This window comes from Numenius arquata, chromosome 2 (assembly GCF_964106895.1).
Source record: "Numenius arquata chromosome 2, bNumArq3.hap1.1, whole genome shotgun sequence".
Classification (NCBI taxonomy): Eukaryota; Metazoa; Chordata; class Aves; order Charadriiformes; family Scolopacidae; genus Numenius; species Numenius arquata.
Genome location: NC_133577.1, coordinates 7,558,672 through 7,586,368, shown reverse-complemented (window position 1 = coordinate 7,586,368; position 27,697 = coordinate 7,558,672). Strand labels below are relative to the sequence as shown.

Below are 27,697 nucleotides of genomic sequence, written 5' to 3'. Positions count from 1 at the left end.
CATTAAGAACAATATTTGTCAGCATATTTGTCTACATATTCGTACCTGACATTTTTCCAATACTCGTAAACAAGGTACTAATTATGTTTTTTTGGAAGGCATTCTTCTAGCTCACCACTGAATTTACATGCATTATATTATAAATGCACAGGTATTATACTATAGGTGCAGACACACGTGTCTGCATACACCCACCCCTCACAGAATCATCGTGGTTGGAAAGGACCTCTGAGATCACCGAGTCCAACCATACACACACAAAAGACTCCCACAATCTCAGGCACTAGAGCATGCCCTGAAGTGCCATGTCTACACATTTCTTAAATACCTCCAGGGATGGCGACTCCACCACCTCCCTGGACAGGCTGTTCCAGTGCTTGACCACCCTCTCAGTAAAGTAATTCTTCCTAATACCTAATCTAAACCTCCCCTGCCGCAACTTCAGACCATTTCCTCTGGTCCTGTCATTATTCCCTTGGGAGAAGAGGCCAACACCCACCTCTCTACAACCTCATGGAATCACAGAATTGTCAGAGTTGGAAGGGACCTCTAGAGATCACCTAGTCCAACTCCCCTGCTGAAGCAGGGTTGCCTAGAGCACATTACACAGGACTGCATCAAGGAGGGTCTTGAAAATCTCCGGAGAAGGGGATTCCACGACCTCTCTGGGCAGCCTGTTCCAGTGCTCTGTCACCCTCACCATAAAGAAGTTTCTCCTCAAATTTAAATGCAACTTCCTATGCTCCAGCTTGTGCCCGTTGCCCCTTGTCCTATCACTGGAAACCACTGAAAAAGAGTCCAGCTCCATCATCCTTCAACCCACCCTTTAGGTACTTGTACCTCCTTTCAGGTAGTTGTAGAGGTCAATGAGGTCCCCCCTCAGCCTCCTCTTCTCCAAACTAAACAAGCCCAGTTCCCTCAGCCTCTCGTCGTATGACTTTTCTCTAGAAGACCCCTCACCAGCTTGGTGGCTCTCCTCTGGACACGCTCCAGCAGCTCAATGTCCTTCCTGCAGTGAGGGGCCCAGAACTGAACACAGCACTCGAGGTGAGGCCTCACCAGTGCTCAGTACAGAGGCACCATCACTTCCCTACTCCTGCTGGCCACGCTATTCCTGATACAGGCCAGGATGCTGTTGGCAATCTTCCCCCCATCCTACTTCAGACAGGAAGTTTCTCCGTTGTTAATTTCTCGTAGGTAAGTATGATACAGCATCAAATACTACAATTACCATCACATCCTGAAATATGATCATACTTAAGTCTGTGCTTCTGAAACTTCACTTACAAAGGACATAATTAAAAATTCCATGTGAAATGACTGCAACAATCGGAAAAGAACACCTCCAGTATTAGTAAATCCAATTAGTGTATGTTTGAAAATATCTCCACCATTTCATAAACTATGACCTGCTCCACATGATACTTTTCAAAGACTGTTGTAGGAATCCTGTATGGAACTTTCCCTGCAGAGAGGAAAAAGTATAAAGAACTGCAAACCCATGAAGTAATACCAAAGGCCTGTTAAATAACAAATATTGGACAGATTTACTAAAAATCTAGCTTACACAAGCAGCAAAAATTGAACATGGAACATCTGACAGAAAACACTTCTTTCTCCTTTCCTGAACAAGATTGAGAAGATTGAGAACTCACAATCCAAAGGAGAAAAGCCAACGTGCACGTAGGTGACGGTCATACTGGAGAAGAGAGCTGTCGGCTGTAGCATGCAACAAAATGGGCACTCGCCTTTATTTAATACTGGACTTGCAGTTTTGTATTGGGAACTGGCTTAAGAGGAGCTCTGGGTTGATACTTTATCATCCAGAGCGGCTGTAAAATGAATCAGTCAACACTTAAAGCTCACACAATATTTAACAATGGGGCCATAAATTCCAGTGCCTACCACAAATTCCAATTTGGAATAATTAGAGGCTATCTACCTACATTCTCCTGCCATTTTCAAATATGGACACTTTCTGAACTGTTCTGCAACGTTGCTTTGCACTTTTGGGCTATCTGCCACATTTAAAGCTGTCCCACAGGCTATACTTAGTGGAATGGAAACGTTTTCCTATAATTTACTTCAGGCATCAGTTTGGATGATAAATACTCAAGAGTCTGTTGCATCAAATATTAGCAGCTTAAAGATGTGGCTTCGAACATGGTTTGATGGGCTGTTACAAAACTTCTAAATTAAAAAATAAATGATCAGAGCAATATAATTTTATGCCAAATAAAATTCAATATGCTAATTCAGGTATCGTGGTCTGAAGGTCAGTATTAGGATATGTTTACTTTTACAGAATTCATAAGAATTTTATATAATAAATCTTTATATGATGAATCTTCAAATTTTATATGATAAATCTTTGTATGATAAACACTAATCTATTTTCAAAAAGAATGTCCTGATAGCTTCTCTAAGAAATTCTTCAACTTTCATATTAGCATTTTTATCTCCGTTCCACTCAGAGACACTTATTTTAATTTCTCTCTAGGCATAAGAACGTTACACACTTGTAAATGATCACTCAAAAAAATTACTTACGGTTTTTTCATTGCATCTTGCCTGGTTTGCTAGAGGAACCTTGAGGTTCAACATAAACATGGGCAACAGAAAATCTTTTATACACTTTGAGAAACACTGAATTTTCATTTGCAACCTCCTTAAGTCACGTACGTCTATTTCATATAATTCAATCACCAAAAAAAAAAAATTAGTATCAATTTTAATTGAAAAGCCTTATATTAATACAGTATTATATCACAGCTTGCTTATTTTTTCCATGTAATACAAAAGCCCTGAAGTTCTTTTAATTATTTTATAAATAGAAACAAGAAAAACTGACTTTCCTCCTTCAAGAGCTGGGGACTGAGGCAGGTATGAGTAAATAGTGGTATTAGTAAATATGATCTCCAAATGAAAGCAACTTCTGATTTTTTTATACCAATGCAATAAATACATTTCTACATGGATCAATGTTCTATGTTCTTTCAACTGAAAAGCAGCTTTTCCAATCACAGTCTAACACCACAATAATATACACGGAATCATCTACAGTAATTCAGTTTGATACTGAAGTGCATGAAGCACTGTACAAAACAGGCTGATTGCCCAGGTCTGTACAGCATTACAGTCAAAAAAAGTTTTGGACTGATTTATTCTAAATTTCCCAACACAATTAAAAAATAATCCAAATCACTGTCCAGATTAGCATGCTATCCCGTATCAGAAAGCAACACAAACAATCCCAGATGTTTTATCTATTAAGTCTCACTCAACTAAAATGCTAAAGCATACATTTACAAGTTTCATACTACCCTTTTCACACTTGCTGTCAAAGACTCTACACTCTTAAAAGGAGACAACGAGCTACACTTTAACGCATGCTTATATTTAATTTTCTTTTCCTCGTCTTTTTGCTTTGAATATCAGATGTATTTTAGCTATAAAGAATACGTGGATTTGATCCGGCAGCTTGTAAAGCAACACAGATCAGATAGTACGTCATTAAAGTTATTACATAAATCAGACATGCTTTATGGTGTACTCAACTATTATGTCATGTCAGTTAAAAGACTACTTATTCTTTCTTTTAAACAGCATGGATGGATTTTTGACAATCAAGAGCTCTATAATTGCAAGGGCAGACCTCATAAAGACTCAAAATTCAGTTTCCAAGCAATTTTAATTAGATCCCAAGTCCAAAAAGTCTCCACAACAAAGCAGACAGGAAGAATATTAGCTGGAAATATGAAGCTCTATGACACTAATACCAGAGATGAACCTATACTGCTTTAATGGCTGAAGAACAGGTCTTTTTTTCATCCTCTTAAAAAGATGGAAGAGCTACAAAGAAAATTTCCCTAAAAGTTCATATTGTTTAGAATTTTTGCCTTCAGTTTCAGGTTCATCTCTGATAAATATTAGTACTTTCTCTTAATTACCCATACATATACAAAATTGTAAGTGTTCACACAAAAGGAGCAAGAACTGATGATCAAGAATACATGTAGCAGTCCATACAGTTGTGGGGGATTGGGTTGGAACACCATCAAAATGACTCTCTCTGAAGTACCAAGAGATGTTCTTTCCAGCGTGTTTTAAAATGAAATACAAATGTCCTCAAGTCTCCCTCAATTTTGACTTATGTCTCAGATAATACCCAAATAATTTATGTCTAGAAAAAAGTCCTTCCCGTTGCGGATGTGTCGGCTTTCTCACATGCTCTCATTTCAGGAGGAAAGCGCTAATCTTAGTTACCATTTTAAAGCTATTATACTTTTTAAATAACTGTTTGAAATAACAAAATCTGAGTAAGAATTTTAACAGAACATTCTTATGTGCGAGTTTTTTTTACAGGTTCAGCATTTTCCCATTCCAATAATCTAAATATTGCAAGATGAATTCTAACTCTTGAGCATGTTCACAGTACTCTCTTCAGTATTGCGCTGACATCAACCTACCGCGTTCATATGTTTCTAGCTCCATCGTTTGTAAAAAGAAAAGAGAGATTCCTCCTGTACCATTAATTTCTATTATGACACTGAAAAAGTGATTTCATTGTCACGGGTGATGGGATTGAGAATGTCTGTATAACTCCACTCCCCTAACAGGTACAGTAATAAGCTGTTAGTTCTTTAGGCAAAGGACATGAATCTGTTGAATAAAGGTTTCATTCTCTGCCCGTAATCAGTAACTTGAGGGCCTTCTGTAGATTCTGCACAGCCGTGCTCACATCTTCATATTGCAAAGCACTGCCAGCATATTTGCAGTATTTTTGAGCTCTGGCAAAGTCCTCTGGAGTCAAGCGGACGTCCCCTGCAAAAACATAAGTATTACAAAGTTACTATAAAAGAAACCTGACTGAGGCTTCCTTTCACATGATTTTTATATTTGTGATAGTATTATGAAAACCAGGCTAATATTTATGGTAATATTACAAAGACCAAGCTACGGTGTTTCTTCTATTCATTTTTCTTTCCATTTGTATAATGTTTAACTTCTTTGCTGCTGGCACTTGAAAAATATAAGAGGATCTTTCTAAACACTGGTATTTGTATGACCCAGTGCCTTTCAAAAGTAAGTCAATACCTTTGAGAAAGATCTGCTCTTCATCTAAGGCAGCAAAGGAAAGCTTTTAAACAACAATAAGTTACCTGTAATCATACTACGACCTGCAAGAAACAAGGACAGTGGTTTTTGTGTTTACAGGATAGTTACTTTGCTCTTGTCTTCAGGAATAATACATAATTAGAAACTGTTCCTTCTCAACCGAAAAAACATTTCAAAATCTAGAAGCATTTCTCAGTGGCATGTTTGGGCACATATTATTATATTTCTGTTTTATCCAAGCCATGTTTATGTTTCCAATTTTATGTCAGATGACTGAAACCAAGATTGATCTCATTAAACGTGCCCATTTTTGTAATACCAGAGAACACTAGCAAAAAATATTTTCATAATATAGTATAAAACCATTAACTGTTATTTATTAATCAGAATATTTTCTTGACATAAGTTAAAACATTGGGAATTCTGTAATGCTCAAACACATGCATTCAGTCTTCTAGAAAGCACAGAAGATTTAATATATGAATAGCATCACTGACGTGTGCATAAAATAAAGTAGTTATGTTACTGTCCCTCCTTCCACCCACAAATTCACTGGGAATTTTAATACTAATCCCATGCCACCTCAATAACCTACGGATAAATTATAAAACCTTTACTCGTGTTCTTTTCTGAACAACTTAAATTGTAAAGACTGATTTTTATGGACATGGATAAATAATTATATGCAATACTAAAAAATTATGCATTTATTTAATAGGTTTTCTCACAGCATCTTATAAACAATGAACAGATTTCACATATTAATAAGAAAAAATGCATTTTATAATGTGCCATAGATTTTATATAAAATTGGTTAAACAGATTTAGCTCTCTAAGTCCAGCTTTCTAATTTTAAGCAAGGGCATGAGTATACTTAAATGCATTTTTATGGTACAATTGCAGTTAGCTGGATCCCTTTCTTTCACAATAAAACTGTTGTTAGCAATACTGTGAGAATGTTTACTAAGGAATCCCAGTTCTTATCAGAAAATGTCTATTATATTTGCTTTTCCTTTCCCCAATCTTATTATTTAAGAACAGCTTTTAAACAAATAAAACGGAAAACCTGGGAATATTAAAAACTAGACTGGTCTCCTGGTTTTCCAAACAACCCTACCCCAATAAAAAGCAGAAAGGTAAGTGCTCTTTAAGATTAGTTTTATCAATGTTTAAAATATACTCTAGAAGTCTAGTTATTTTCCCTTCAATAAATAAGTATAACCACAAAATAACTATTGAATATTGAGGCACATGACAACTTGGTGGGCTTATTATCATTGCAACGTACATTAGTTTATTGTTGAGTAAGTGAAGTCACGTTAAATCTCTTAAAATACACACACGTGAATAAATACACGTGAGAGAATGCATAAACACAAGCACACACTTAGGTTACTTTGTAACTTAAATAAAGTCACAGCCTAAAAGCAACTGGGGTCAATCTGCAACTACATTACTGAACATCTTTAAGAAATTAAAAAGACCAAGTTCCCCTCAAAGTGGCTTTATGCTCTGATGCCAAAAGAAACTACAAAATCATTCTTTAAAAACTGGCCAAGGCATCAGTCCAGTATTCAACTAATTTATTGGAAGGAAGCCTAAATTCACCAGTCTAATCTTATTTTTACAGTATGAGCTCTATTAATGTTTTGCTGGCATAAAGCCTTATTTATTATGAAATCTACTTCAGATGCTATTATGACATAACTTGAGGGGAAAAAAGTTAACAATTTTAAATTTATAAACTAAAGTTTACACAGTAAGGGTGTTGATCTTTTGATGTGCTCAGTGGCCTCAGCTCCTATTGAAGTCAGCACCTCACAATGGACCAGCAGAATAAAAATGAAACAGCTCCGTGTTCTTAAGTTTTCAAAATAACGTGAAACTCCACTGTAACGTCTGTACTTACATCAAAGGTATAACCACAAAAGTTAGCAATGGACTTCAATTTACATATTCTAAGGGTTAGGCAGCTTTGGAGAAAAGGAAAGCAGCTTTGCAGAAAAAAAACCTGGGGCTCCTGGTGGACACAATTTGTCCATGAGCCAACAATCTGCCCTTGCGGCAAAGAGGGTTCATGGCATCCTGGGCTGCACTAGGGGGAGTGTTGCCAGCAGGTGGAAGGAAAGGATCCTGACCCTTTATTCAACGTCAGTGAGGCCACATGTGGAGAACTGTGTCCAATTCTGGGTTCCTCAGTATGAGAGAGACTGATATCCTGGAGAGAGTTCAGTGAAGGGCCAAAGATGAAGAAGGGACTGGAGCGTCTCATGCTGAGAGAGGTGGGACTGTTCAGCCTGGAGAAGAGAAGGCTCAGGGGGATCTCATCAATGTATATAAATACCTGAAGGGAGGGTGCATAGAGGACAGAGCCTGGCTCTTCAGTGGTGCCCAGTTACAGGACCAGAGGTGGTGAGCACAAGCTGAAACACATGAGGGTCTTGTCTGAACATCAGGAAACACTTCTTACTGTGATGGTGACCAAGCACTGACACAGGTTGCTCAGAGATGCTGTGGAGTCTCCATCCTTGGAGAGATTCAAAAGCTGTCTCCGTGCTGCAAATGAAACTATGGGGAAAGTGCAGGAGGAGACATGAAGGACATGATCCAGAGCAACCTGTTTTACAGGACCCTTGCTTGAGCAGAGGGGTTGGACCAGGTGTCCTCCAGAGATCCCCTCCAACCTCAACCACCCTGTGATTCTGAGCTGTGAAAAGCCCAACAACACTGAGATGATAAAAGTATACTGTACTTACCCTGAAACAAACCTGCTTCTGTGTTAATCTGAAATTATTAGCACAGTAGCTATAGAATAGAATCATAGACTAGTTTGGGTTGGAAGGGACCTTTAAAGGTCATCTAGTCCAATCTCCCTGCAATGAGCAGGGACATCTTCAATTAGATCAGGTTGCTCAGAGCTCTGTCCAGTCTGGCTTTGATCTGGACTTGAATGTTATCAGGGGTGGGGCATCTACCACCGCTCTGGGCAACCTTTGTTTCACCACCCTTATTGTAAAAAAAAAGTCTTCTTTATATCTAGTCTAAATCTTTGCTCTTTCAGTTTAAAACCATTACCCCATGTCCTATTGTGACAGGCCCTGCTAAAACATTTGTCCCCATCTTTTCTGTAGACCTCCTTTTAAGCACTGGAAGTCCACTAGAGGGTCTCCCTGCAGCCTTCTCTTCTCCAGGCTGAACAACCCCAGCTCTCTCGGCAGAGGTGCTCCAGCCCACTGATAATTTTCGTGGCCCTCCTCTGCTCCAACAGGTCCATGCCTTTCCTGTGCTGAGGACTCCAGAGTTGGACGCAGTACTCCAGGTGGGGTCTCATGAGAGCAGAGCAGAGGGGCAGAATCACCTCCCTCGACCTGCTGGCCGCTGCTTTTCATGAAGCCCAGGATATGGTTGGCTTTATGGGCTGTGGCCGCACATTGTTGGCTCATGTCCAGCTTTTCATCCACGAGTACCCCCAAGTCCTTTTCCTCAGGGCTACACTCAATCCCTTCATCCCCCAGCCTGTATTAATACCGGGGGTTGCCCCAGCTCAGATGCAGGACCCTGCACTTGGTCTTGTTGAACCTCATGAGGTTCACATGGGCCATTACTGACATGTGGTAGACAGAAAGAATCCATAACTAATGTCAACAAGCACAATTCTTTTAGTTTGAGGAACGCAAAGTGAAAACCAAAAGGCAATTTGACTAGAGATGCTGAAAATCATGTTGGGGAAAAAAAGCAGATTTAAATTGAAAATAATGTGTATTTTACATGATGAGTCTGCTTCTCCCTGGCATCCCTTTTCCATCCAGCAGATGTTTTTCCTTTTTATGAAGTTGCCCAAATACAAGGCAGCTGATTTAAGAACATTTTAATAATGCAACTTTGTGTATAAAAACAGTGATTTCAAAGGTAACTGAAATGCTTTTTGAAACAAGATGCTCTTTTTTCCCCACTAAAGCGCTTAGGGTATTTGAAATATGAATTCTCAAAGATTTCTTCTTAAGACCATGAAAACAGTAAAATGCCAAATTATTATTTCTACTTTATGTGTAGAAAATCAAACATTATTATACACACAACTAGGACGGACAAATGGTTTCTCTATACTATGCCATCTGTGGAAGGGAGCATATGGTATTATAAGATCTTACAAAAACTCTGTGTAGCACAACCATGAATGCATTTAGTGTTAGCAAAATCTAAGGGTAATAAATTTTTTAAGCAAACTACACCGGAGAAGTGCACACACACATTATACAAAGTTGCTGTGTAGCTCTACATTCTGTTGTCAGAAACATTAACCAATGCTTAATTGCATGAGCTTTGACACTCAAAGTCAATGTTAAACTCTGAAACCTGTTCCCACAGGACAAGACAATTATTAAAGGATTCACATCATCTAAAATCAAAGGAACGCTGTTATTTTAATGTAATTTTCTTTTGATAAAGTATTCCACTCTTTTCCATGAAAAGTTTCTCTCCCATCATAGCATTAATCAAATTGCTTCTCCCATGTTATGGGAAGGAAAGAAAATATATAATTTATTTTAAAAATATACATTTGATCTTCTACCAGAAGGAGTCTTGCAGGAATATGTGGAATATCCTGTTTGGCTATGACTATACTAGTACATTGAGCAGTGCCAGGGAATTCGTCTCAGCACTCAAACTTGACTGTCTACACTGTCAAACTGCTGGAACAGACTCCAGTATGGTTTTGGCCCACGCAAACTAGCACTTTCCCAAACAATTCCTGGGCATGACTTGTGGTTAGAGCAGGCTAGAGACCATTCAGCATTGGCAGTCTTCACAGAATACCTTGTTTGGAAGGTTTAAAAGTTTAATAGTATGGATGTGAGTGGTTCTGTGCCAGCTGTTCTCAGTGTCAAATATTTACCGGCATATTTAATTTATTAGTACAGACACAGACATGATGTCTAAATCATGGAGCAAGTGTACTTTGTGCTGTGCTAGCTCTGTGGATCTACTGGGGAGCAACACTGATCCCTCCTCCTTCCCATCCAAAGGAAACTTCAGTTCCATAGGAATGGTGTGTACCAAAGTCTAACCTCAATATGCAGTCAGGACCTATCCCAAATATATATATTGCAACTCAGAAACTGGGGAGGGCTCCTGGGTCCCACAGTTTAGTACATCTGTTGTGAGATACAGACGTTTCTAAATCTCATTAGAGGTCAGGAATAAGGCTACCGTGGAACAGAGCACTGTTGGCATGAGAAGGATTCCTCAGCAGCATGAGCAGAAGAATGCTATTTCCTGTTACTCTTACACGTATAGCTGAAGGGAGGATGATTTGGGTAATGACCAGGCATGCATGACAGGATGGTGATAGGCAAGGACAAACCCCTTCCATTTCTCCCAAGCTTCTTAATTCTGCGTATGCAAACAAAACCGTTACCGTATCTCTGCTGACTGACATACCCCTTGCGCCCTCTCAGACACCTGCGTAACTGAGAGGGTATTTTCTAAGCTTTCAGAACCAAGGATCTGCAGGAGCTGTAGCATCTCTCAGGGTGCACTTTTGCTAGATGCCCTCATAAGAATCTAACACTTTAAGCTGTTACAAGACCCAAACTTGTAGTGACACAACAGATGTGCAGAGGAGGAATTCAGGCATGCAAATCCTCAGGTTAGATCAGGTTAGAGATTCATCACTGTGCTAGCAATGGTCTTAATCTCTTAATTATAGGATAGTAGTTATTATGAATTCTCACAAACACAGGGTATCTTAATTCACTCAATTCCTTTTTATTTACATTTATGTACTTGTTAAATCAGGTTATCACACGTAAGTGGTGAGAGGGAGCAATGCACCGATACCATCCAGCTATTAAACAATGCAGCTTCTAATACGCGATGAAGAATTAAAGTTTAAATCAAAATTATGACATTTGTGACAATTAGAATTAAACATTCAAACCAAGAAACGATGATTAAAATGTTCAGAGTAGCGATCCAAATACTTATTTGAATGACTGTGTAGAGCACCACTATAAGCTGGTTAAATATGAAAGCTCTGCTGCCAAACAACACAAAACTTGCTTTCCCACCAGCAGTTACTGCAATAACGCTTCAGTAAAGCCTTCAGCTGTTTTGGTTAAGGTGCTACCAAAACCCCCACAACAGCCCCTAAAACTCAGAAACTATCACCAAGTTTAAATGGTTCAACTACAGATCTGAGGTCTTGTTTTCAATAAAACAAGCTGTCACCTGAGACATTACAGTCATACCCCAAACTATAGGATGTGCCTTTTGTTCTTCAAGAGAATACTAAAGGCTAATGTGTCTCTATCAAAGGTAAATTTTGTTATTTTTATCTTTTTAAGACATCTACAACAATGGCTTCCTAATATAGTAAGATGGACACATCCCTAAGCCTGCTTATGACAGCAGACTAGCATCAAGCTAAATACTGAGTTCCTATTAAAGCATTCAATTGAATCAAAAATGCTTTTTCAGGAAAGCTGGTATTTCAACAACATAATAAACTAAAATATCTAACTATTTTTAAGTTACAATATATAGGAATATACCTATCTAAACTTGGTAGTCATAACAGGCAACATTTAACTGTGTCTAATACCAGAACTTAACACCAGGATTTCTCCACCTTCTCCTCACTCAACATCTATGTTGGCAACAAAAATCTGATTATTACTAACAGCTGTAAGTTATCTTTATCTCTATTCCACAGTTGGAAAAATTCCTACAAAACAGTTAATGATTTGCCCAACTGTACATCAGTGTTCAAATTAGAATCTAGGATAATTCCAGCTTTATTGTCAGTCACTACTCTTTCACGGGCCACAGGTTCCCTAAGGTTAGCATTTATGTCTGCACTTCAAAGTGTGATATATGCAAGCAGCCATAAAATACACGTAAGATAGGTTATCAGTGATTTTAACATCAAAAGACAGACGGCATTTTAAAAGATAAAAGCCTTGATTATATGGTACATCAAAATGACATCATTAGTGGTACCATATAAATTATTTCATTTAATACAGGTACTACTTAGAATCAACAAGCACACATAACAATTATGCTGCAACAGAAAACACCACTGGAATGTTGCAATTATTTAACGAAGTGAATAAATAACTTAAAATTTCTTCTACAGGGTCAGTACGTAAGTAAAAGGAATGTGTATTAATTACCAAAAATATAATTTAGCAAGACCATTAGGAATATAGGCTTTGCTAAGTGTATCAGAACCTCATCTGAGAAGCACGAACATAAATAATAAAAAGCCTAACACAACGCTAGATCATTGGTTCAAAGAAGTCAGACAACACTAATCACACACTGCAGCAAAGCTTTCAGGAACTATTAAACTCTTAGCAACACAATGTTTAGATGATGTCCACTGTTTTTAGAATTTCTGAATTAGCAGCATTCAGATAATGACAATTCTCGAACTTCTCCCTTCAACGGAGGGGAGGCACACAGGACAGAGCACATCCACGTACTGACACTTCAAACGCCACCCCCTTACCTGCAGACTGAGCACTGTAAAGGGAAGGATCCACCAGAGGAATATTCTGAGGAGCAGGCTGAATAGTGTTACTTGTCACTCCTGCAAAGCCATGCAAAAAAATTGGACTTGGGTTATTTTTATTTATAGACATTAAAAGTAAGCAGACAAAATATGAAAGTGGAACAGATAAACCTAACGGTTCAATGATTTTAAGTTAAGCAGCTGACAGCTTCCCAATTCTGAAAGTTTGTAACAAATAAATTCAAAGCCCTCACTTTCTGTCTATGAATGTTTTATAAAATAACACAGAAGAATTTACATGCTGTCATTCATTTTATCGGTACAGTATTTCAAAGAAGTTTAATTTCAAGCATTAAAAAGAAAAAAAAGAAAATACTACTCCAAAAACCACTGGTTGCCCTAGAGTATGGAGGAAAATCTCTTAAAGAAGAGTAGGAGTAAACTTTTATTTTTGAAGTCTAAATTCTGCCTTTTAATATGAGAGTCTCCATTATTGTATTTTTAAAGCCCCATGCCTGCCATCTCACACCTGCAAACAATGTCCTTCCTAATTCCTTTGAAAACAATTGGTGAGAATAAAAAAGCCAGCTGGATTTAAAAGGGAAATGGTGATGCTAGAAGAAGAAACAGCACTTTGTGCTGTGAAGCATTCTTGTATCTGTGGTCACATTTTAGACACTCTCATTTGCATTGATCCAAAACTCTATTTTTCTGGTATGTCTAGAACATGCCAGACTAATCTAAAGTTATTTCTACAACATCTGCTATGTAGAAAGATGGTAGAACCACTTTTCTAAATTATCTCTTATTTCATGGAATGACTGATGGGGCTAAAACTATGTAACACAAAAAATTATTGTATTCCAACAAGATTCATATTCCATTATTTTCAGATCTGGTAAAAACAAAGAGCTAAATATTTAGCAAGGTTGAATGCAAAAACAACACTCTCCCCTTCCCAGACCCAAAAAAACCCACCTATCTGAAGGATTTCCCTTTGATAAAGCTGAAAAAAAAGAGCATCCTGAACTTTTCATAGGGTGAAGCATTTTTATAATGAGAAAGCAAAAGAAAAGGAGGAGGGGTGTGACAAAAACGTCTTGTATGTTCTGTAATATAAAAATGTATCTGAACAACCAAATGATCGTCAGGACTGAAATCAAGAGCTTTTAATTTTTTAGTCTTATTAAACATTATTATAAAAAGGTAACACGAAATGAAAAAGTTTTATTCACAAACGGTTTAATAGAACTTTTTTTTTTTTTTTTTTTTTAATACAGCAACTGGGAAGAACTTTGTATTTTTAAGAACTTGGTTTTGGTCCAAAAATGACACAAAAGATAACACACCCACGCCCCCAAGAAGGATGTAGGGGCCAGTATGTTTAGCAGTAGGGACAAAATTTCCATTAATAATATTGTTTGAGGTCAATCACCCTACAATAGTTGCATGGGAAAAGGAGCATAAACCAAATAGAAGAAAGGTATGAATGGTACATCAGGTATGATTGTGATAATGTTGTTGTAACAGTTTCAAGACTCTGTTAGATATGTTCCCACATAAAGAAGAGCAATCTATCTGCACAGAGAAAGTTAAATATGAAACTAAGTAATATAATTTCATCTATCAAGTGAAAGATTCAAATGGTGCTTCACAGTATAGATGTCGCAATGCCTGATTCTAGAGAAGAAAAAACCATTCTGTCTGCAGGAACACTCACTCTTTCAGTCCATAGATCTGTTCTGGCAAAATGCTCAAAAATATGAATAACATAATTTAAAAAGCATAAAAACATAAAAAAATATCTCCAGTGGCATTTTTACGATGTTAATTTATGAAATTGCTTCTGCGATAGAATACCTATATTATTTTACTTTGTATGTTATGGAAAGAGGGCTAGAATTTCCCTCTCAATAAAGGCATGAACTTTTTGGGTGGGATTCGGACATACCTGTGTTGTGAGGTACTTCAGCTGGAGTGTTGGCTGGTGCGTGGGCACCTGGGGGTATATGTATGCCAGTGAAATTACTAGTTGGTATGTTGTTAGCTTCATACGTAGATGATGATGGTTGAGTTGTTCCTCCACTATGGACAGAAGATGACCCTGCTTCTTCCCTTTCAACATCTGCCAAGATGACACAAAATAGGAATTACTGCAACTCTTCTTGAAAACTTAGGCTTTCTTTTAAAACCACCTTTCAAATTTTTGTTAGTAGAAAAATTGCAACCACAGCACAACATAAAACATTTATCAACCCAAACCACATACGGTTGATTTGACAAAGTAAAAAAGCAACATACCATAGGATAAGGGTCTAGAAACTCATATACTTTCAAAGATCCCTCCTGTTTAAATTGAAGGATTGTCTCATTACTGGTCCGAATATAAGCAATTTGTCTTATAACTACAACCCCTTATACTTCTGTGTACTGCATCCACATTAGTTGACCAAGATACTACAAACATGCAGTAACCTATATTTTAATACATACATGAACCAGAATACGAAAAGCTGTATTTGCCTTGCCAACTCTTCATAAAAAGAAAGGCAGCGCCAATCCTTCACCCCATAACAATTAAATAAACCACAAATAAATACCAAAAAAGAGGTCCTTTGGGAAAGTAATACCAAACAAGAAAACGAAATGCAGATTAGCCAAGTCATAACTGTTATCTAGAACAGTTAGTGCACATAATGCACTACAAGAATAACGAGGTTCAATATAACCCATAGCATGAACAAAGAAATTACACATTATTTTTCAATCTAGTCATGTTCTCAAGGTTCTAGTCTCATTTATTCAATGTTGCTTTGAAGGTTGCAAAAGTAATGGTCCAATTGTATTATGCTAATTATGCAGATAATGGAGAATATGGTTCATTTCTGCTCCTTAATTTGAATCACAGACTACGTGAATTCAGTTCAACTGTAAAAAGCTAATTTTCTTTTACAGTGTATGTGTTCATCTCTATCAATAACATCAGGTGGAACAAGCACAGTTTTGGGAATGGCTTTGTTAACAGCCAGTTCTTGAAAGGGAACAAAACAAATATGGGAGCACAAAACTCGTATACATCTAGAGCTGGCAAAATAGATGTTTTTTCTTTATGAAATCCACACTGATCTTCAACTATACAGGATTACGTGTTATGCAAACACCTCTACTGCTTAATAATTAAACAGTCTACTATTACAAATGTCAGATTTTTTCCCATGTAAGATCCTATTCCTCACAGAAAAAGTTCAGTTACTACCTTTACTAAAAATGACTAAACACATTCTAATTCACAATACAATTTACTACAACAAAAGGCTATAATGCAGAGTAAAGTCAACAGTCTTGTCATTAGGACTTTCTACTGGACTTTAATAAATACACAGTTAAAGAATATATTTTTGGTTTATATTGCAAAGTTGTAGTAGTTTACTTTTATTCAGAACATCCAAATACTAATAAATCCACAAATCCCCCAAATCCACAGTCTAATACCAAGAATATTTATTTAAAAGTATTAAAAAGTAAAGAAACCTAGAAGTAAAGTTCTGTCAGGAGTGTCCAGCACTGCTAGCAATATTTAATGTAAAAACACTGAACATTATAAAATGTATGTTACTCTTGCGAAAATTACTTTCACTTGCTGCAACCAGTAATTTGGGCTGTGGTTTTAAGAAGCTATTTCTGACATAAGCAAACAAACATCTGGCAGACTTCTGGAAGGCGAAGGATATCTTAAGGTGCCAGATTTTTCCTTTGCTGTATTTTTTGCTAGTAACTCATACTGCAATATCATATGGCTAACATGCATAGAAGTAAAAATTAAATATGTTAAAGTTGGCAAAAAAAATAAAGTGAGATTCAAAAGTAAACACCAGATATGCTACCTTTTAAATAATAATGTAATGATAGGAATAAGCGATTGGTGAAAAGCTGTATTTTTCAGTGGTTTTGGTGTTAACAAAAAAAATGATTTTAAAAGTTTCGGAAAATAAAATTTAGTTTAACAAAATCCCAGAGATTTACTGTACATAAGATCAAGGAAACAGTTACATAAAACACTCATCATGCTGTCTGAAGGTAAGGCTGCCCAAGTTTACTTGTGCCACTGCTATCAATTATTTATAGCTTGGTCAAATTGTAGCCATAAAGATGGATTTTCCATGTTGGTGTCTGCCTGAAGCTAGTATGCCAGAAAAGCTGTTGTAAAAATTACTAAGTCACTTTTGAGACTGAAGGAATGGGAGAAAATATGCTTTCATTGTACTTAGTGTATCAATTAAGAGAAATTACCTGTAAGTTCTCACCCAGACCTAAACCATTAATGGATTTATTCCTTTATTCTGTTCCCTGCAGCTTCCTGTTGCCCTGATCTGGCTCTTCAGTCCCACTCTGATTTCCCCTTGCACCAGGACTTCAAATCCCCTATGTGCAACCCTTTGCCCCATACTTGTGTCTGTCTTGCACCGTCTCTCAATCTTCTCTCCTACGCATTCTCAGATTGAGCCTCAAAATTCCTCACGGGATAGTTCATGGTCTCTAGTCGCTCCTGTAAAGGCGCAATGCTGGAGGTAACACTGGTCATGGATGATGTGAACTCAAAACAGTTAAAGTCTGGCAATGTTATTAACAAAAAAAAACAACCCAAAAAACCCAGTGCTGACCACCCTTAATAACAGTGCCTGTAAGAGGCAAATTCACAAAAGGGCAATATATTTTTTAATCAGTTATATGTATCAAAAGATCAAGCTCAACTGTTTGATTTGCTCATTATGCAATTGGCAAATGTTAAACTGTATTAGACATAACAGTAGCTTTGTTTAAATTAACTCTTCTTAGGTGTTTAAAGTGCCCAAATGTCATCAAAGCATTGTAACTACTCTTTCTGCAAAGTAAATATTTAAAATATTCTTTATTGAAGATTGAAGTATTAGAACCATTTTTGAGATAAGCGCTTGCAGTATTTGTGAAGGGTTTTAACAGCAGTGCTACATAAAAAGATTTCAGGCTGCTGGAAAAGAACATTTAAGTCAACAAACTGTTAAGTTCTGTGGTTAGAACATCCATAAGATTATTGGAAAACAAATCTTTTCCAGGGAATGGGAATGAACACTAGAAAAATTAAGAGAATTAATTTCTCATCAAGCAGTATTAACCTAGAATTTAAAGTTCCTGGCTATTTGCTTAAGAATGGTGAAATAGTAGGCTATGAAACAGGGACACAATTGTTTAACATTCAGTTTCAGCTCCAGCTGAGTTTCTTGTCTTGGAACCTGATCAGCCTTTGTGCTTGGATCCCAGCATAATGCATCCATGTGCTATTTAGATTTTCCTCCGAGCTACAGTATACTCAGACTATCTGTTTGTTTGTTTTAAATTATTATTTATTTATTGAAGGCAAGACTTCATGGAATAAGGCTGTCCAAAGATACTTTCATATAAATCAAGGATTCTTGAGGCTTAATGACATTCCCTTGTCTAGCCTAAGGGAGCACCAATTATGACTTAACTTCAGCAGCCCGAAGCACTAAATTTAAAACTTGCAAAATTTTTCTTTTGAAGGAGTTCAGACTCTTCCTATTCCCTGGACTCTTATTGTTAGGGAGTCCAGAGAATTAAAAAGGTAATCTATTAATTATAATTTAACAACATCTTTTTCTCATTCTACTGCACTGTTTCTCTTAGTTTGAAATGCTTCTAAAAGATGCTCAATGTAAGGTTCTATTGGAACTGCTTTTTAAATATGTATGTATATATTTATGTATATTTTTCCACAACATTGAGAAATAGACTCAAAAATCCATCAACCTTTCATACACTGTTCTTTTTACTAGTTGGGACTATAAAAGTTTCCTGGAATTCTGTAATATAAATGTAGAATACTTATTATATATTGCAAGGGAAGTGGTGATATTTAATGTATTTTACTTTGGCTACACCATGACCATTTAGGAACTTTTTCATATTTGAAATTACATTTTTATTTTTTTTTCCATTAGCATAAAATCTTGCTGGATGACCTAGGGCTACTGCTAAGTGACCTTTATGTGTACTCTATGACTTGTATTCCAACTGCATTAATACATCAAGCATGTCATTTTAAGGTTTCCATGGTGGCATCCTGACAAAAGCATCCATAAATCCAACAGTAGAACTACATAAAGCATGCCTATGTTACTGTAAAAACATCTCCAAGAGTTACAGTATGGTTTTCAAGAATCACAAAGAAAATAACACTTTGGAAAAAAATGGTAATTTGTCAAGCTACAGAGACCTAGTTTCACTCTGTTTAAACAGACTTTTTCCACTTGCAAGGGGAGGAAGAAAATGAGCAAGCAGAAAGGAATGGGGAAGGTTCAGTCGTACATTCAAACAATGCTGCTTTTCTTCTTATGATGCACAAAGCAAGAATTGACACTTCGTTTTACTGATTCTTCTAATAAAAATTAATTTGCATACATTTTTTGTCTTGGTTGTGTAAAGCATTATGTACACCTACACTATGGAGTTAATTTCCAAAAATAAACATCAAAAAGTATTTTTCATTTCGTTGCTCAGAAAATAAAAGTGTCAGAAATTCTCTTACTAAATGAAATACAATTCAACAAATAAAAAGTTATTACCAAATTATAGATATTGGAGGTTCCCTATCAATAAGGATGTTAAAAATTTTGTGTCACTCATCATTTGTGTCCCTTTTAAGTTGTAGACATAACTCACTAATGAAAGCAAGTCTTTGCCTATTCACTAATGAAAGCAAGTCTTTGCCTGAGTTTCTTTTGCAGCCTTGATCAAGTCAGTTACCTTTGCCTCCACATTAGACAGAACCTCTTCGTTGCTGCTGAGGAGCAATTTATTGTTTCTATACAAGCTGCATACACAGATTTTTAGCAAAAGCTCTGTAATCTTTGCTCAGAAATTCTATTTTTGCAATTGTTTAGAATTTATAATTCATGTCACACGATCAGGTGAGCTTTGTAAACATTACCACATTATGAGCCAGAGCACTAAAGAGCACTCATTTAAAGCTAGAAATATGTAATTGGGCTATTCATTACATTCACTATAACAAGAGTTTTTCCCAAATGTTGTCTTTTCCCTTAAATTATCAAACTGCTGTAATTTGACTTACAAAGATGCGGTGATGTTTGCAGCTGGAGTTGAATAGAATCATAGAATGGTTTGGATTGGAAGGGACCTTAAAAATCCTCTAGTCCCAACCCCACTGCCATGGGTAGGGACACTTTCCACTAGACCAGGTTGATCAAAGTCCTGTCCAACCCGGCCTTGAACACCTTCAGGGATGGGGCAGCCACAGCTTCTCTGGGCAACCTCTTTCCGGTGCCTCATCACCCCCATAGGAAAGAATTCCTTCCTAATATCTAATCTAGATCTACTCTCTTTCAGTTTAAAAGCGTTACTCCTCATCCTATCACTCTACTCCCTGATCAAGAGTCCCTCCCCATCACTCCTGTAGACCCTTTAGGTACTGGAAGAGGCTATAAGGTCCCTCTGGAGTCTTCTCTTCTCCAGGCTGAACAACCCCAACTGTCTCAGCCTGTCCTCATAGGAGAGGTGCTCCAGCCCTCTGATCATCATAAGTTTCTCTCACTACAGCTGCACTGACAGTTAAGAAAACTTCCTTGAAAAAGATTGTATGTTGAAGAAGAAATCAATTTGCTAATGCTTCACTTCAAATATAGCTATGCCTAGACTGATTGGAGCATATTTAGGTGGGTAAGAGAGCCATTCCAGGGCTTAAGTCTGTAGGGCATCTTTAGGTAAGGAAAACATAATAGCAAGAATAAACTGGTAGTTTGGAAATCAAATTATATCACACGTTATTTTTTCACAAATATTTGAATTTACTTATGTTGTAGTGTTCCTGGAGTATTAATACCCAAACAGTATTTCATCCAGGAAACTACAAAGAAATACTTTGTAGACGCTTTTGTTTACTCTTAACAGAAATGAATCATTTTTGCATATATTTTGCTTTTATCAATAACTGAAAAGAATGATCAGTTTATACACAGAGCAGAAATACTATTATCTGTTTCAGCAGTTTAACAAAAATAGTTTTATACAGTATTTCATTTGACTTCACAAAATTCATACATATCTGTGAAGTTTGTGGATCTACACTTTAGAAACAGGGTGACATTTATAAAGTTTAGAAATAATATAGCAGCTCCGGTTTGATTGTTTAGTTATTTTTAGTAAAAATACATAAGACGAAATAAAAGACTGGAGCTGTCTTTCTCAGAATAGGTTAGGATGTGATCTCTGTGCTCTTGTAAGAGAGAGTCTGCGTAGTATGTGTTTTGTTACTTCATGGAGAGGCCAGTTTGTGTCTCCTCATTGGTGGGGCCTCTTTTCAAAAAGCTCGAAATGAGAAAGGTTTGGATGTCCCTGACACTTCTTACTGAAAAGCAGCAGAGTTTGGACAGGTCTGAGTGCATTAAATAGAAGACAGTAAAAGTTACAATTTGGGAGGTTTAAAACAACCTGTTCTGATACAGATTCATTCTGGTGGGTGGGTGTCCTTGGAAATCACTTTTTATCTAATGGTTAAGGAGGTAACTTCGAGGAATCCAGTACAGGAAAGTCAGGTAGTCAGAAGAACACAGGGAGTAACTAAAAGCATGAGGAAAAGGGGGATGAGTGAGAAAGTGGCAGGAAATCCAATCTAAAAAGAGTAGGCCATAAATCTGCTTTGAAAACCACATTATTATACAGGGAGGAAGGGGGTGTCTCAGGCGTTTGCTTTGAAGCTGAATTCATCTACGATTAAACCATTTTTGACTCCTATTTAACTTCTGAGAGAGGATCAACTGGCAAAGGATCATAACTTTAGAGAACATATTTCAAAGGAGGACTGTGGGAGTGTTAAAGAAATGCATGGTTCTGGCCCAACGGTGACAATGCCTTCTTAGACAGTAGTTATATTCAAAATAGTAATCTCCACTACAGAGGAAAGAAAAAAATATATTAATAAGTCAATTGAATAGTAAGGTCCAATAAAAATAAGTCGGAGAAGCAGAAAAGAAAAAGCAGAGGGCAGAGTGAATGGAACATTACAGGGAAGCTGTGCTTCCTGTGGGGTGCTCCCTGCAGAACTGCGCAAACCACCATTTCAGTTTTGGCCCAACCCTCTGCTCTTCTAAAAAGAAAAGGCAAATACATACCAAAGCTCTCTCCTTCCATCCCAATAGGCCCGGGCTGAGGAGTCTCCCCATTTTTCAGGCAGTTATGAATGTATGCTGCCTTCCACCTGGCATATTTCCTGTGCTGGGCGTTCTGGGGAAGGGAAAAGGCCACCCGTTTTAACTACTCACTTCCATGAATTAATGCATTCAAAACAGAAATATAAGCAAATTTTCCACCCTGAAAAGAGATTCTAAAACTAAACTGCTTTCTTTGCTGTCATTAGACACACCTTTAAAGATAAACTACACATGCGAAATTAATCAGTGAATTTAAAAATAACAGAAAAAGAAAAGAACAGCTCTGATAGGATCTCAGCATGAAAGGAAAATGTGTCGATCTTCAATTAGTGCAGCATGTCAGGAAAAGGAAATAAATTATACCAGGACCATCTAGTGTGAAAGACAGAGTACTGTGTAGTAATTACTGATGTGAAATAATAAAGGAAACTTCCTTTATTCCTGTCTCCATAAACTTAGATACTTATTTACTTTAGATACAAATATCTGAAATTTAGATACAAATATCTGAAATGCAAAATCCTGCATATCAATAATATATATTTTTTTTTCTAATTCCATTATTTTAAATTTTAAAAATGTATTTAGAAGTATGAATACAGAAAAGCTGCTATAGTCACAGATTAATGTAGTGTGTGTATGTGATATTCTGGAACATACAGTATTTTGATTTAGTATCTTCACAACATTGCTAAAAATAAGATGAAGGACTTTAGCAATACTACCTGCAGAGCGAAGGGTTATGACAATAAGGACTTTAAAGAAACTGTTAATGACAATTTTAATAGTTCAGTTATCAAAAAAAATATTAATACTTCTCAAAAAAATTAACCGCTATATTGACAGTCAAGATAGTTTTTTGCCAACTCTCATCCGAAATGGTGTCAGTATGAAGCAATAGCAGTGAGAAGCGAAACTCCTGCTTGCCTTTCTCATTCCATTTCCACTGTAACAGTTTGAAACAGAAAAATGTGGTAGCAACTTCAGTATTTAAAAAAAAACACAAAACACCAACAACATGATTTTTCACTATTTTCAGTTTCTGGGAAAAAGGAATTGAGAAAAAGCATTTCACTTTGGTTTTCATAGATTCTTCTTTTCACAAAACATGAGTGATTGAAATAAATGTCAGAATCTCAACTACTTTGAGGTTTTCCATTTAATTTTTTAAAGTATACTTTACTGTTCTTAGGTACAACTTTAATATGTCAAAACTTGAAATGAAGATTGGCCACTTTACATCTCCTGGAACTGTTACAATACTGTTTTTTTTTAATCCAGGAAGAGTTTTCAATTGTTATGAGAAATCTTAAAACTGATTATGCAAATCAACTACTTTGTAAAAAGTTCTAAGAAAAATAACCAGATCTGACAGTTAGGAGGTAATATATTTCAAGGAACAAGGCTGAATATAAACAGAGATGAGAAATGTGGAAGGATGAGTGGAATAATTTGGCCAAGCAAACAATACAGGTTAATACCATGTTTCGCATCAACACCATCACCTGCAAGGTACTTGGATGAACTCAAATTTCCACAGTAATAACCACAGGTAAAGTGGTTTGGAAACTGAGGTAAACAGAATAATCTCTTTAAAAGTCCGGACTGAAATTACGTGCAAAATTTTTGAGAATTAATAAACTGAAATTCCAAACTGTACTTCAAAAAAATCTATTGGTTGTAGGGTGAAAAAAAGCGAAGGCAGAAAAAGCCAGGAACCTTGCATCGTTTTTCCCCATAATAATTCCTGCTTGGTCAATGTAATGCTGTGTTTTCCACAGTAATAATCAGAATTTCTAACTGATACTTGAAGCATCATGAAGCGTCTTCTAAAAGATAACACTTATCTAATATTTCACATATAATTTATTTGAATTTCTTAGCACAATTCCTTATGACTTGTTAACGTGTATTTGGCTACACAATTAGAACCTATGTTCTTTGATGTTCATATTCACAAACTATAAAAACAACTTTACAGAACAAACTCAGCAATTTGCACCTGTGCTAAGAAAAGCAATCAGATAATACACCGATATCCCTAACACTTACCTCTTCAGAGAGCTCCCCAAATACTGTCAGAACGTCTATCAGGAGACTTGCAGTATAAAAGGACTTTATCATATTTCTGTAAAAAAGAAAACATTTCATTAACTTTATAACGTTGGTCACTCGGGATCACACTTTAGAAGTTGGCATTTTGGCTTTTTTCAAGCCAATCATCACTGATCTTTTTTTTTTTAGTCCAATGTTACAGAACTTACTTCACAATGTTTAAATTTGGCAATATATCGACAAGCCTCCTGACTACTATGCAGAAAGTTTTCAGTATTATTTTAAAGCTGGTCTTGTGTTCTGCACTTAGTTTCTAGTTTGGAATGTTCAACATAGGACATCCTATATTATCTTAGGAAAAGCCTAGCAAAGACATCAACGTGCTGTAGTAACTGCTGTAAATCAAACCACATAATGTATCATAACAATTATTTTAATATCATTGGACAATAGAACCTATAACATGTTTGATGTCAAGCTCAAGATTAGCCTGGGGTTTTAGAAGGCTTGCCCAGTAGGTGAGCAACCTCTTAAAGAGCACAAGAAGGAGGATACCAGTTAATGTGTGAAGTTAGAGACATGTAAGTAGTAACAAATTGAGTTCTCAAAGAGAAATATATGCATTAAAGCCCAATTCTTGTTTCTAGTCAAATGAAAGAGAGTTTGGATATTCAAATTTCCTGACCAGGATCTTAATTCAGATAACAAACCCAAAGATTTTCACCTACTTATGAAATTGCCCAGCTCTGTCTTCATTGTCTGCATACAAAAACATTTTCAAAGCATAATTCTCCACATGAGCAGAACCAACAATTTCCTGAGTAATTGCTTCATTATCACCAAATTGCTTTTTCATCTGAAAAAGTTTTAAAAAAATACATTAATTACCTTATCAGACCCTAGCAACTCTGCAATCTAACGCAAACACCAGAAGAAGCTGCTGATTTAGACAAAGGCAAACACAATTTAAACAAGAAACAACATACACATCTCCAGCTTCTGACATAACAAATGGTATAAGTAGCAGGCTAAAGAGAAAGCACATTCATTTGGAAGGAGAAATGTTATGAATAAGTAGCTCTGAGTAACATCTACAATCACAAAATACTTTCAAAAAAACCCAAAACAAAATTAAAATATCCCCCGTTAAACACAACTAAAATATTGTGGAGGAACAGCTACAGATATTTTTTCCCTTACTACCCCAAAGACCAAGCACTCTGAAGCCTGTGTCAGGATTCAACACAGTTGAATTGATAAAGTAATGCAGGCTTTATAAAGATACTGTAGGTCAGAGTGATCATGTATCTTCTCCCTTGTAAGGTTATTTCACTGCAGTTCATTACATCTTTCAAAGCATCTGAGCCCTGCCATGACTGGTTTAGTGACCTATGGACTAAATGGAATTTTCAGTGTAAGCAGTGTACTGCAATTCAAAGACCTCTTTTCAAAGACGTTAGAGTACAAGAATCCTCAGGTTTCCTAATAAAAATCAGTAAAGCAAATAACCCTCTAACAGTTACAACAGGTGGATTTACAGCTTCTGAATAGGCTTACTGTTGGCACCTAAGGAAACCTCAGGTTATCCTTAGAGAACAAAAACAGGAACACTGCATGATACTAACCTGCAGCCTTTATTTTGCCAAAAGATTTAAAAACAATCTCTGAATAGCAGTTATTTTTCATTGTGTGTGTGAAGAAAATTTAATCACGCAGGCTGCATTTCCATATTTTTTTAGATTGCTGCCGATTTTTTAATACGTAGAATGTTGCCAGAAAAGTTACTTGATTACAGCAATGAAACATAAACTTTCTAAATAGAACTATACATCTGAAGACTTTTGTCAAACTCATACTCTACATAATTTTCAAAAATATTTGTTTCACAAAGTGTAATTGTTTTTCTTGTGAGTGTACAATTTGTAAATTGCAAGATATGTAACTGAAATGAAACACTGGAGCTGAGGAAGAAAATTATTTGTTTATATATATATACTTCACCAGTCTATCTATACATCTTACACTCAGAAAATAACTTATTACTATACTTGATCTGATGTTGAGTGGAGATTTCAAATGCACAAATGACACTTAGTTACATACGCTTCTAAAAATATTAACTTTTGAAACTGTCAATCACATAATCTGTGATTTAGTACAGCAGTACTGATGTATCAAATGACAATTCATAGTTTGAACCTAAAATCAAGCAAATTTGGTATTATTTTACTCAAAGCATTTAAATGAAGCAGTTACCTATTAGAAAAGCAAAACAACACGATCATATATTAAAATATTTCTGACAGAAACATGCATTTGGGATATAAAAATCACCGTATTTAATTAATTCACATATTGGAATATTATGCAGTTTATATTACACATCTGGTAATTTCTGGATGCATCTACACTTTTATTCTTTGCTACTATAAAGTTCAGTCTTGTTTGTAGGCTTCTGTCTTAACCTCTAAAATAATAAATTGTGGCAACACACACAAAGCTGTGAGAAATACTTAGCACACACCTGCAGCACCCCTTTGTGCCCCCTGCTGGTAAAGGGCAGACAAAAAATCGCTGCTACTGAATTACTGCAGAGCTTAACTTCTCAATATACCCAAGTGGAATTCCTAGCCCCCAAAATGCTGTATTAGATCTGCTCAGAAGTGCTATCTCCATCCTTCCACCACTTGGCTACGTAGAAGGAACTTCAATACCTGAGCATCAGTTGTCACGCAGACAATCTTACCAGCAACTGAAAAACGAAACCGTGGATTTTTGCTGGTTTTCTAACTCTTTCCAAATTTGAAACAAAAGGAGTAACTGAACACTGCAGACAAATTAGTTGCTGCAGTACCACAGGGGATCAAATAATTTTTAACAATTCTTCGGGAATGAAGAGGAAATTCAGAGTTTTAATCTCTCTGTCCTGTCATTTCTTTTTCCTTTTGAGCATTAAAATCAGACCCATTACAGATGTTAAAATTTGATGAAATAAGTCAACGCACACTGGATTTTCCATTGCTAAAAAATCAGAGATAAAAGATAACAAAAATCATAAGGTACGAATAAAAGACAAGTGGTTCATATTTCTTTTTTTTTTCTTTTTTTCTGAAGAATTGAAGGCTGTTGCACTAGTTTCACACAAATTCTTCAGGCATTGCTATGGCCAGATTTTGTATGGAATCATTAATACTAAACACAAAAAAGTAACATTTTTCAATGTTACTTTCTGCTTCCAAATGAGCAGTTAGACCTGCAAATCCACACACTACTTGCTTTGAGACTATTGAAAACTACAGCATATGAACATAAACATCTCCTGGAACTTAAACTGACCATCTGTACAATGACTTTACCTTTGTTTAACTGTTCTATTTAAGGCTGTTCACCTTTTAATACTATCAGGTCCACTCCAAAGAGCATGGCATAGCTATCGCTTCCTAACACAGATAAGAATGTGCTTACAAAAATTCATAGTATAGGACTCCCAACCTCTAACAGAGGATATGATCTAAAGTATCTTTATGTTTCAGATAATGTTTTAAAAAACTCCCTGGGTACAACAGTTTAGGTCAAAAATTTCAAAAGCACCAAGGACTAGGCTAGCCAGTCCTACAGCAGTGAAAATAACTCTCACAAACTTCAAGGCATCAAGGACAAATCAATAAAAGAAGTCTTCTAGAACTCCTTCATTTATTTCGCAATAAATTATGACTTCTTATGAGAATATGTATGAATAAAGCATTGTAATTCATGTTGTCTAGACAAAACCTTATGGCAA

General features: G+C 36.4%; 1 protein-coding gene across 2 annotated transcripts in view; it reads right to left on the bottom strand.

Moving 5' to 3' along the window:
- Positions 1 to 2,718: 2,718 nt before the first annotated feature.
- Positions 2,719 to 27,697, bottom strand: part of VTA1 (vesicle trafficking 1) — a 39,946-nt gene continuing 14,967 nt past the window's right edge. Inside the window, exons 3-8 of one of the 2 annotated variants that reach the window (XM_074167177.1) lie at positions 24,645 to 24,772; positions 23,914 to 23,989; positions 21,823 to 21,934; positions 14,589 to 14,762; positions 12,635 to 12,715; positions 2,719 to 4,824 (exon numbers count right to left, since the gene is read on the bottom strand). In XM_074167177.1, the coding sequence (XP_074023278.1) occupies positions 4,679 to 4,824; positions 12,635 to 12,715; positions 14,589 to 14,762; positions 21,823 to 21,934; positions 23,914 to 23,989; positions 24,645 to 24,772 (717 nt within the window). In that variant the 3' untranslated portion in view covers positions 2,719 to 4,678. The remainder of the gene's footprint in view (positions 4,825 to 12,634; positions 12,716 to 14,588; positions 14,763 to 21,822; positions 21,935 to 23,913; positions 23,990 to 24,644; positions 24,773 to 27,697) is intronic. The other variant, XM_074167185.1, reaches the window with a different exon arrangement.